Source organism: Rhododendron vialii, chromosome 7a, assembly GCF_030253575.1.
Source record: "Rhododendron vialii isolate Sample 1 chromosome 7a, ASM3025357v1".
Taxonomy (NCBI): Eukaryota; Viridiplantae; Streptophyta; class Magnoliopsida; order Ericales; family Ericaceae; genus Rhododendron; species Rhododendron vialii.
In genome coordinates, this window is record NC_080563.1 from 38,354,142 (window position 1) to 38,366,316 (window position 12,175).

The following is a 12,175-nucleotide window of genomic DNA, read 5'->3' on the forward strand; positions in this document are numbered from 1 at the left end:
CGTACTTTTACTCTTCACACATGCGTACATTGAGGCTCCGTTTCGTTAAGAAAAATAAGTACTCCGTAGTTATTTTCTGAATTAAAAGTGACGTATTATGAGAGAATGATGTATCTCGTAAAACGAAAAATAGTATCTTTTTTTTTCAAAAAATAAGTATTTAAAAAATAGTAAAATTTTTAGCGGAACAGAGCCTACGTGACTAAAATAAACCGGGAGGCAGGAACCAAACGAGGCTTGAGACCGAGGCCAATCAAATACGCAGGAGACCCCCTTCTCCAAGAAAGCATGAGAATATGCTTTGCTCTATTATGCGTGTGAACTACTCCGTACTTCTATATCCGTCATTCCTCTCTCTCTCTCTCTCTCTCTCTCTTTCTTCCCAATTCTCGTCCGTTCTTTCCACTTTCCTCTTGTAATAATCTTTGACAATCGTTCAAATGGAGCTTGTTCAGGAGCTGTTTATTACGGCGTTTGTTGCCCTCATCTTCTCCTTCTTCCTCGCCAAACTCGTCTCAACAGCTACCACCGGTGACTCCAAACGAGACCTGGGGTTGAAAGAATCGAACGACGCAGTTCATGATGGACAGATGGTACTCGTGGAGGAGAAGAAGTTCGACGGAGGATTAAGAGTCCAGAGCAGTACTAGAAGCACGAGAAAAGTCCGATTCGCCGACGAATCCGTTCAGAAAGTAGATAAATTCGAAGCCTTTGACGAGAAACGGTGTCGTTCTGGCCAGATTGAGGCATTAGGCGTGCCAGTGGGGTCCACGGAGGGACAGTCGAAGGCGGTGGAGACAGTCGGTGGTGTTGTTGGGATTAAGGAAGTGGATGACGTGGCTGATTTGGGTGGATTGGTTGTTGAGGAAAAGGCGGAGGGTAGGGTTGAGGTAGTGGAGGAGGTCGGGGGAGCGTCGGAAGGAGAATTGGGGAGGGAGGCGGCGGGTATGGGCGGCGTTGGGGTTGGTGGAATTAAGGATGGAGGGTTGGTGGGTAATTTGGATGGTTTGGTTGTTGAGAGAGAAGGTAGTGAGGGAAAAGTGGGGGATGATGTTGAAAGTGTCAGTATCAAGGAAGAAGGGGTAATGACTAGTTTGGATGGTTTGGTTGTTGAGAGAGAAGGTAATGAGGGAAGAGAGGATGGTGATGTTGGAAGTGTTATTATTAAGGAAGAAGGGGTAGTGACTAGTTTGGATGGTTTGGTTGTTGAGGAAGAAGGTAGTGAGGGAAAAGAGGGGGATGGTGTTGAAACTACTAAGGAAGGGGTAGTGACTAGTTTAGATGGTTTGGTTGTTGAGGAGGGTGGTGAGGGAAGAGAGGCGGATGATGTTGAAAGGGTTGTTAAGGAAGGTGATGGAGGGACTAATTGGGATGGATTGGGTGGGAAGGAAGGGGGTGAGAGAAAAGAGGCGGATGATGTTAACGAAGGAAATGAGAAAGAAGATGCGGGTGATATTGGAAAAAGATGTGAGAGAATAAAGGGTGATGATATTGAGAGTGAGAATAAGGAAGAGGGTTTGGTGACTGATTTGGATGGATTGATTGACGAGGAAGGTGGAAAAGAGGCGGATGATGTTGAGAGTGTGGTTAAGGAAGGAAGCCCAATGGCTGATTTGGTATTTGAAGGAAAAATCGTCAAGAACGCGGATGGGGATGTGGGTGATGTTGAAAATGTTGTTAAGGAAGGAAATGAAATGGATGTTTTGGGTTTCGAAGGAACCATTGTTGAGAATGCGGATGCTGGTTGTAAGATTGATAGTGGGTCAGCGATTGATGACATTGCAGTCGCTCAAGATGCTAAGGTTAGTGATGTGGAGAGTGGGATTGAAGGGGGATTGAATAAGGGAGATGTAAAGGAGGAGAAATCGGTTGGTGGTGAGGAAGATGATGATTGGGAGGGGATTGAGAGGAGCGAGTTGGGTGAGGTTTTTGCTGCAGCTGCTAAGTATGTTGCCAGTGGGGGAAAGGATGACCGGTTGTCGAGTATGGGTAGTGATGTTCAGATGCAGTTGTATGGGCTTCATAAGGTTGCCATGGAAGGGCCTTGTCATGAGCCTCAACCCATGGCGATTAAGATCTCTTCCCGTGCCAAATGGTATGAAACTTTCCTACAATGGAGTGGTATTCTTAATGATTGGAATTGTTTTGTTCAATGTTTTTTTTCTTTTGGATATGTATGCTTGTCAATTTGTGTAGGAAAATATAATTTGCTCAATTTAGATGTATTGGGTGGTGTAAGAGAAAGACATCAACTCAACCTGCAATGGGGGAAAAATAGTGTTCATCTATAGATAGCCATTGAGGTAGGTGTAATTTCTGTAACTATCCGTTATGGGTTTAAACTTTAAAATCATATTCCTCTTATGACATTGAGGTAGATACAACTTCTGTAACTATCTGTTAAGGCTTTAAAAGCACATTCCTCGATGATAAGAAATATGAGGCAAATGAAATAAACAATACACAAAGGCAAAAATGGAAACAAGGAATAACTATTTGCTATGATCATGTTGGGAATGTTGTCAAACAGAGAATGATACATTTCCACATCCTCCCTTGTTCTGTTCCGGTCTTCACCAACTCTTTTTACTTTTAACAAGACCAATTCATTAGTTCCAGTTAATTTAGCTGTAATGATGCCATGTAAGGAGATTTTAGTCCAGAAACCAGGCATCTAAACGGACAAATAAAATGGTTATGAAATGCTCTAAAAATGCCTAACTACAGGGCTAGCAATTAATCACTTTAAAATGCTGCCAAGCAGAAAGAGTAGAATTCAAATGGTCTTCCTTTTGAACAGAAAGTTGGAGAGATATTCTGAGTTTCCCAGCATGCTTTAACTTTGAACATAGTCTTCCACCCTTTAAATCTAGTAATCGTTTTCCTTAGTCATCTGGTTTGCAGACAAGTTAAAGACTGCCTCTGTGCACTAGTGTCTAGATTTAGAACAGTGAAACTTAGGTTTGAAAAAGACCACACATAAGTACTCTTAGAACTTTGGAAATCTGGAAAGATGTACTGAATGAACAAAAACATTAGGTCATGCCCTCGAACAAATTTCAGGGTGAAGTTTGATTGCTAGTTATAATAACAGGGTTGACAGCTGCTATGTGTGAGTGATGGACGGTACTGGTTACGTTGTTGAAGGAATGCGTGGCAAAGGATGGGGAACATGGATCCAGAGGTTGCTAGGGAGCAGTATATTGCCTTACTTTCAGATAAAGTTCCAGGATGGATGGAAGGAAAATCATCTGTAAGTATTTCTGTGTAGAAATGTATGGTTCTCCTACATTCCAATGACTTAAATCAGTGTCTCAGAATGAGTGGCTCATGCACCAACTTGGATGCAATTCATTCGACAGGGAGATGATTGTGCAGACTCTTTAGAATCTGGAATACATGCTGCTCCATCTCGTGAAATAAGCACCGATCTGCACAGTCAACATCATTCTACAAAGAAAAGGTAACCTTATTCGCGTATTCATATTAGTTAGACTTGACTTTTGGTCAGAGCTAAATTTGGTCCCCTAGCTCTCTCTCTCTCTCTCTCTCTCGGTTTGGTGATTATATTGTGTTTTTCTTGTCATTGCATTTTTTACGTCATTTTCCCTTTCTCTTTTTGCCTCTCCTGCAGAGAATTGGAAGATTATGGCGCTGATGGAGGTGTATGACTGGGGGCTCGAACTCTGTAAATAAAGGGATAATTGTAAGTTCGTCTATCTTGCTTCCACATCTACTGGTGATCTAGATTTACAATGTTGGTGGTTTGGAAAACAATATTTTGTTCCCTCGGATATAGACGACACAGCAGTATCATTGTATCCATTCCTCTATACCCGAACTCAAGAAAGCCTCGTCCTAGGTTGGGACTCTTTAACAATTGGTGTCAGTCAATCTTCTTGTCATGCAAAATGCGCGAACTTGGTTCATTACCCTTTGAATTTTCAATGTTGTGCACTACTTTTCCATAGTCTCTCTTATTTCTGCTGCATTTTTATACGTTATCGCATAAAGTTTATTTTTTCTTTTCTAATCTTGACTTTCTGTTGGTTTTCTTGAGAAATCATGTGTAGATAGAGCAGTAAATAAGTTAAATCACACAAGTTAACTTTATTTAACTTGGCCTTTGCAATGTTTCAGGACAAAGATTGATAATAAGCATTGGGTTGCTTGTTGATTTCCCCTGACATGGGTTTATTCTTCTGCCTTTGCATCACAAGGAGGAAGACTAGTTCATCCTGCCAAGCACAAGGAGTGTGTGATTAGTAAAAGTATTGCTAGCTGTCGTGCCATTTCCATTGTTCTTCGTTTTAGTTTTCTATTGTTCTGTATTTGAATTTGATTTCTCCCGACGTGGGATGTCTATGAATATGGTTGTGAATGCTGCATATACGTGTATACAAGTCATTTGTCTCTCCAAAGATCCATCACGAATTAGTAAGTAAATAACTGATGGTTGCTCTTATTTTAATCCTGTGGTTATGCTTATTGTATGGTTGGATTCGTTTTCCATTAATGGTCCAAATTTTCGATAAAAATTTGTAGCAGGAATTTTGTGAAAGGAATCCAAGTAGGTATGCCAATAATGCCAGTATTTGATCTGAAATTATTTTTGGGGTTATGATCTCCCCTCACGTTTCATTATGAGGAAAGGAAGTAGTACAAGAAAGCTAAATCTTAGTATGTGGACAATGTCATGAAAGCTGTTGTAGCTTTGTAGGTTCTCTTACTTGAGCTTAAAATTTTTAGGGCGTTGCTTTTGAGATGCTAAGATAGCATCTTCAATGGTACTGGTCATTTTATAGGAACCGAAGCCATTTTTTGGTTTGTTATAGTGTTATATTTTGTCAAAATTTGGTAAAAAGTGCTCTACGGTACTTAAAGCCATTATTTGGCCGCTACCACTTGTTGCCGTTCCCACATATCAGAGCAATTGGATTGCTTCCAAGAGCTATAAGATCACAACCCTCGAAAGAAATGGCCAAGTTATTTTTTGGCTCCCAAAGTGACTTTCCATATTTTTTGAAGCCAAAAAAATATGAATTTGGCTCCCAAAATGGCTCCCCATGTAAGATGCTTTAACAACAATCTTAGTATAATTGTTTAACTCATCCTGTCGTGGAGTTGATCTTTTGAACCTAAGCTATGTCGTCATCTAACACAAACTCTTAAATTGTTCAGCCTAATCGTTTTATACCAACAGCATTGTAATTAAATTTTGATTTACAAAGGGCCCATTAACTTTTAAAGTAAATATGCTTTGTAACTCGGAATTTATTACTAGTAAAGTAAATGAGTGTTTTGATATTGTTAGACGATGGCCACCTCCTAGTCCCCTTAGCTCTATCCTTGAAATCAATGCGGTGATGATAAAAATGATCAATATTTTTTATAACTAAGTGTCCGGTTAACTTACACGCACTTCAACTAGCCTCAAAAAAGATCATTTGTACTGTATATTTGTCCTGGTTTCGAACTCAAGTCTCAACCCTTGATCATTAGGAGAACGTTGAAAAAAAGATCATTTATACTGTATATTTGTTATTGGCCTTGTCAAATTGAAATATTGATCGAATGTATTCTCAATGAACAGCACTGACCACGACCTTTCAACCGCTATCTGCTACGACAAGCCGAAACTTCAAATTAATGTTGACAACAAATCCGACAAACTGAAAATAAACAGATTTTTTTTTCCCATATTGGAAACTTTGAATTGTCTAACATGACAGATAAGGAAAGATAGGAAATAAAACATTTATTTTTTTAGGTCTTGTTAATATAACATTTATAAATAGGAGAAAATCGCTCCTTATTCACCTCCTTAATCTATCCTAATGCTAATAAGGCTACTAGGTTAGTAATATCAGTGGCTTTTGCCAGGAGGAAGGTAAGGGCCTCCTTTACCGTCCCCAGGACCACTCCCTGATCCACTTCCGCCGCCGAAACCTCCACCACCACCACTAGAGCCTCCACCACCACCACCACCACCACCACCACCACCACCACCAGCGCCAGCGCCAGCGCCGTTGCCACTGCCATATCCTGGGCCTGATCCAGAGCCCATCCCACTTCCTCCTCCTGTACCCCCTCCAACACCTGGCCCGTAGCCACCGCCAAACCCGCCTCCATTACCACCGCCAACACGAAACCCTCCACCATTACCACCACCATAACCACCACCTTGGCCAATCCCCGAGCCCCCACCTCCCCCGCCCCCACCAACGCCACCTCCACTACCATAGCCACCACCTTGGCCAATCCCAGAGTCCCCACCCCCACCAACGCCACCTCTACTACCATAACCCCCACAGCCAGCCCCTCCTCCACCTCCACTGCCAATTCCTCCCCCTCCACCCCCTCCCACACCACCAGAACCATAACCCGAAGCACCACCCGCACCTGATCCTCCCCCACTGCCACCTGGTGCAGACCCTCCATAGGTAGCATCTACCCTGTACCTATTTTCCTGCAAATCGTCAAGACCATTGTGTCTCTCATGGTACAAAAGCATCCCCTCTCTAGTAGCTTCAACAGCAACATAATCAAACAGCCCCAAAAGCACCAAGACAGAGAAAACGAGACCCCAAAAAACTACAGTATTTCTTCCCATGAATCCCCCCTTTTTAGTACTTGCAAAGTGCAAGAAGTTACATCCTCAAGAGGAACACAATCACTTACTTATACGCAACCTTTCAAATATAATAATAATTAAGAGCTAAAAAAAATTAAAGAGAAAGCATGAAAAATATGCAGATAAAAGAAGGAATTTAAGGTTGGGAGGTGGTGACGGTCCTCTGATGCTACACATATCATTTTATATAGCTTGTAGTCTGCGTGACTGGGAGTGGTGGGGGGATGATCACAGACACAGAGAGTGTTCATGCATGATGAGCCAACATGTGCGAAATGCTTCTGGTGGTGATGGCAGTTTGCATGACCACTCTGGTGAGGAAGTATTATCTTCCTGGTGATAATGTCATGTGGTATGCATTGCACTTTAGAATGAGGGGCATAACATGGAATAGAGGCCTGGAATGTATGGCATAGGAATGTGTCCAATTGATTTCTCGCTTAATTTCCGGGGTTCTAAAGTTACATTCCATCACCCGACTGCCGACGCATCTTTAGAGTGAAAACTTTATGAAAAGAGAATCACAGGACTAGGTGGCGGTGATAGCAACATCAAGGAGTGGACTATGGAGAATGGGGAGCTACCAAACTGGTATTTCGCCAGACATTCTGCTTCACTGCTAGATTTGCACAAAACTGGCTTTCAAAACTGGGTTTGATGTGGAGCAGGAAAGTAAAAGATGAAAACTGGTCTGTACACTAATTTAAACACGCAACTGAACAAGATTAACCAAGAGGTCCAAGATAAACAATAGAACAGATAATTGGTTTTGTAAAACCATTTTGTGGCTAGTATTGAGAAATAATTCAGAACATTTGTGATCTTGGAAAGGATAGCGTTGAAAGCCATCTGAGTAGGCTAAGAGAATACACCACACACCCAGTGCATTTTAATGAAAGCAATGTATCAGCTGTAAACAATGACACTATGCTTCAATTCATGATTATAACTCAACCACTCACCCAATGCATTTTAATGAAAGCAACCTATCAGCTGTAAACAATGACAGTATGCTTCAATTCATGATTATAACTCATTAATCGTTCATGAGCTTGCTTCCAAACAAAATAGAACACCCATTTAGTAATCATATTCCACTACCCACCAGCTAGAGCTGCTTGTGCTGCTAAAATGAACTTTAATGAACAGGCCATGTGACGTGTCCCACTATTTAAAAGGTTAGACTTTAATGAACATGCCACGTGGCATGTCCAATACATGTCCCTATGTGCCAGCGTGACGCATGTCCCAGAGTGTCTGACAGAGATACAACCATCTCTAGGAGTGTCATTGCTTCATCGCACAAAATTAATGCCATTATTGACGAATAATGTGCACTCTAATTATTTTTGATGAGTAAAATCAAAGTCCACTAACGTCCTGAGCATGTACTCACAAGATCATACACTGACGTGTAAGACATCAAATATAGCACAAGTTTACTCAAGGGTGATTTCCTCTTTTCCCTATCCATCCAATCTTGAATCTGCAAATACTATAAGTACTAAAAGAGACTGAATGGTCTAAACGATGATTAATCATACAGAACATCAAGAAACAAGTAGTATGAATCCAAACATCATTCAGAATCCTGTATAGACTGACAAACAGGGAGGTAATATGTGTCCAACTGCCAATATTTGTGTTTCACACCCTTCCAGACTTCTTCTCCCAAACAATCCTTTACAGGTAAGGGTATTAACTGTGTGGAATAACCCAAACTCTCAAGCTCCAGAGAAACTAATTGACAGTACACAACATGAAAAAAGGCATTACCCCCACAAAGGCCGTTGAAAAATGAGTAGATCCCTCCAGGTTTCAACAACAAAGGAAGTTGCTGGTGGAATTCTCTCATATCTTCATAATACTCTCCGTAAGTGTCAAAGAAAATACCTGAACCAAATGAGACCAACAATTACAAAGTGCTAGAACATTGACAGTTAGCCAAAGTGCAGGGCATACCAACACCCAATCAGCTATTGTTTTCACTAATAACTCAAGGTAGCAAATTATGTAGAGGTCTAAACAAGAATGATTTTTAGCCATCCAAGTAGTTGGGATCAACTTTCTTAGGTCAGTCAGTTGAAGTGAGTGGCCACTCTGTTAACAATTAGCTAGATGAGTAACATAAGTGCATAACTATTTTAGAGAAAGCATTCATAAGGATTCTCACCTGCAAATAGAGAAGATTTCAGAGGCTAAGACATACAGCAGGTAGGTAGGAAGCTAAACTAGTCTTAGAGCAACCCCAAGGGGTTGGCCAAGAGGTCTTGGCCTGGGACTTGGGGGTTTGCTCCCTCCTAAGGTCTTAGGTTCGATACTCCTTGCCAGCAACTCTTGGGGCCACCTAACCCCCATGTATAAGTGCGTGAAATGGCTGTGGGCGGGGCTGTTGGGATTAGTCCGAGGTGCGCGTAAGCTGGCCCATGACACCTTGCTTTATAAAAAAGAGAGAGTCTTCCCATACATTATTAAACCACTGCCACTGCAGCATTTCCTTAGTCTCTTTATTCAAGTGCCTCATCCCCGATATGCTTTCCCCCCCCTCCCCTTTTTTTTAATGTAAAAGTAAATATCCATGTTTTCATACGTATATAATATAACGGCAACTGAATCTTGTCTTACCATCATAAGATTCAAGCTGAGGAAGGACATCCTGCCAGCGGCCCAATATTATCTTCACATTCTCCTTCTCCCCCCAACCAGAATGAAGCATACGGTCATAGACCTCTGGGTGAGCTTCAACAATGGTGTGAGCAACTGGTGCATATTGTTGAATGGCAGTATCCACAAGCCCCATTCCAAATCCAATGTTCAGTATGTGCCCACCTCCTGAACAAACAGCTTTTGCATGCGCCTCCATCAATGGCTTCTCCCAAGCCATCATGACAGCCTTACTTTCAGAGTCCATCAGCTTATCCTCACTAAAACTAACTCTATCCTCCAAGTAGTCACCATTAGGATCCCCACCTGGATTTGCTCTCCTTGCAATGGTTCCAAGGATCAACTCAGCTTGTATCCCTATATAATATTATGTTAGAAAATGAGAAAACAGAAACTACTTGCAATGGTTCCTGAGCAATTGATATGTACATAGAAAATAAAAGTAGTAGAATCACAGATTATCCGTATATTCATGAACTTATCTTCAGCACCAAGGGTAGGCAATTTGAAACAAGCTGGTGCAAAGACCTTGACCCCAAAGGGTAAAACTAGTGAAATTGTGGAAGGCAACAATGTCAGTTCCTTTGACACGTTTAATTGTTCAATTATTGTTAAAGGGCAATCAAATGAAGCAAACTACTGAAGATCGAATTGTCGAAAGCTCATTCACGCTTGGCGTGTGACATAAATACACCAAGCTCAAGCATATTCTTAAAGTCTCATTACATTTTCAACTAAAACTATCTAGCGCTCTGCTCGATAAGTTCTGAAAAAATTGGAAAAGCAAACTATCGAGTGAAAAGAGATTATCAGCTAGGTTTAAGCTCAACTGATAAACAAATAAAGCTTGAAACAAAATTTCAAGCTCAAGTTTTTAACCAACTAAAACCCATAATTACAGTGCATTCGGAACCCTATCTCACCGAATCAATTAAAGACAAAGGAACAAATCAAAATATACCAATTTGGCACATTTCTCGCAAAAACACTCAATCATTTCTTTTATTCTCTTACCAAGTCAGGTCAATCCAATGGGGCTGTAAAACAGCCCATTTGGATTGTGGGAAAATGCTGATAAGAAAGGGGAGCAATTTCTCATCAAATCTCACCGCTGAAAAAGGGGCAAAAGAAAAAAAAATCAATTTTGTACATTTCTCTCCATTTGTCACCAAATTACTCAATGCAATGAGTGATGATTTGACGATAAACTCTAATCCTTTCTTTTCTTATCAAATCCTTCAACCCCAAGGGGCTGTGTACTCAACTGCAGCTCTATTATTGTATTTCCAGAAATGCGACACATGAAGAACCCTAAGGGGTTGGCCTGACGGTCTTGACTTGAGACTTAAGTATTTGCTCCATCCTAACATCTAAGGTTCGATTCTCATTCTCGTCAGCAACAACTCTTGGGGGCCACCTCACCCGCATATGCGTGTGATGGGAGGGGCGGTATGGATAAGTCCGAGATGTGCAAGCTGACCTGAGACACTATGCATTACCAAAAAAGGAAAGGAGGGAAGGAAGAAAGCGCAATCACGAACCGGCATTGAGGAGGAGGTCGAAGGCATCCTGGTGGCCGGAGTCCATGGCGAAGTCGCCGGCGGAGAGGTTGGAAGGCGAGAGGGCGTTCCAGGGAGCGCCGGCTTCGAGGAGGCGCTTGACCACGGCGGCGTGGCCGTGCTTGGCGGCGTGCATCAGAGGGGTTAATCCGTCGCCGTCGAAGAACGAAACCTCTGCTCCGGCTTCTATTAGGGTGTTCGCCTTTTCGGTGTCGCCGCTTCTCGCCGCCTCGCAGAGTAGCTCCCCGTCGTCCATGTCGGCGCACGCTCGGAATGTTGGAACGTATGCAGAACCCTGGTTTTGGTAGGGGAGCGGTGCACAGAATTTTTTCACACATACGGTGCAGATACATTTTGTGGGGCCATATCAGGTACTACACAAATAATCCGGACCGTGCATCTTTTTTAAATTATTTTTTAGGGTATTCTAGGGAAAAAAATAACTCAAACGGATGTCGATAAGGATTTTTTCAGAAATCATAGTTTTACGATTTCTGAAAAAACTCCTATTGTTATCCGTTACAACTAATTCTTTTTCACAAACTTAAAAAGAATATTTTACAAAAGATGAGCGGTTTGGATTATTTTTGTAAGACCCGAGATGAATCCCACAAAAATTTATGTGCATGATCTGTATAAATTTATCTGTGTCAAAAGGTCTTTCCTATATCTATTTTAGATCTGTTTCGGATTAAAAAATGATTGAAACCGCTTATTTTATTTAGAATTATTTATTTAGGGTTTCTTAAAAAATAAGTTTAATTGGATATCGGTAAGAGTATTTATGATACGTCCAACTTTGTTTAAAAATTAATGGCTGAATTCTGAAACAATAGTTAATTTATCTTTTTTCGGTTTGGTTTCTTAAGCAAAATTTGATGTATCATAAACAACTTTATCGACATTCAATTTAACATTTCTTGACGCAATCCAACGACTCAAAATACATGGATACAGATAATTTCAGCACAAAAGAAGCACCGTGATTTCCAGATACTGTACTTCTGTTATGCAGTCCTAATCCTATTGCACATCAATTTTGACCGCACACGGTGAGCACACCTAAAAGCCGCCATCCAATCCTCACAATAACTCCCAAGAGAGGATTTTCAGCGCCGAGCGGATATTACGTGGTGGTATCGCTCGGCGCATTCGGCCTGTTCATTTCAGTTTTGAACGATTCGGTTTTGAAGAGAGAAAAAGTAAAGAGAAAGAGAAGAGAGAGTGTTGGAGAAAGTATTTTAATTTAGACTGTTTAATACATTTTTGGATGGTCTAAATATATTGCTCGGACACCACGTCTCCGGGTGACGTGACG

General features: G+C 41.4%; 3 protein-coding genes across 4 annotated transcripts; 1 reads left to right on the forward strand and 2 right to left on the reverse strand.

The window, feature by feature from the left end:
* The first annotated feature begins 226 nt into the window (after positions 1-226).
* On the forward strand, positions 227-4,471 carry LOC131333864 (acyl-CoA-binding domain-containing protein 5-like). 2 transcript variants are annotated; one of them, XM_058368650.1, is made up of 5 exons: positions 227-2,095; positions 3,148-3,253; positions 3,363-3,463; positions 3,635-3,706; positions 4,141-4,471. In XM_058368650.1, the coding sequence occupies exons 1-4, from the start codon at positions 441-443 to the stop codon at positions 3,669-3,671; spliced, it is 1,899 nt and encodes a 632-aa protein (XP_058224633.1). In that variant the 5' UTR covers positions 227-440; the 3' UTR covers positions 3,672-3,706; positions 4,141-4,471. The 2 variants fall into 2 exon arrangements, 1 of the variants encoding a protein (XP_058224633.1); XR_009201946.1 differs by lacking the exons at positions 3,635-3,706; positions 4,141-4,471 and having other exon boundaries at positions 3,095-3,253; positions 3,363-3,462.
* Positions 4,472-5,866: 1,395 nt separating this feature from the next.
* Positions 5,867-6,613, reverse strand: LOC131332992 (glycine-rich protein 5-like). Its single transcript, XM_058367294.1, has 2 exons — positions 5,992-6,613; positions 5,867-5,949 (listed from the first exon to the last, which is right to left on the reverse strand). The coding sequence occupies exons 1-2, from the start codon at positions 6,611-6,613 to the stop codon at positions 5,867-5,869; spliced, it is 705 nt and encodes a 234-aa protein (XP_058223277.1).
* Positions 6,614-8,153: 1,540 nt separating this feature from the next.
* LOC131333865 (protein arginine N-methyltransferase 2) lies at positions 8,154-11,181 on the reverse strand. Its single transcript, XM_058368651.1, has 3 exons — positions 10,840-11,181; positions 9,260-9,655; positions 8,154-8,527 (listed from the first exon to the last, which is right to left on the reverse strand). The coding sequence occupies exons 1-3, from the start codon at positions 11,111-11,113 to the stop codon at positions 8,214-8,216; spliced, it is 984 nt and encodes a 327-aa protein (XP_058224634.1). The 5' UTR covers positions 11,114-11,181; the 3' UTR covers positions 8,154-8,213.
* Between the last annotated feature and the right edge of the window lie 994 nt (positions 11,182-12,175).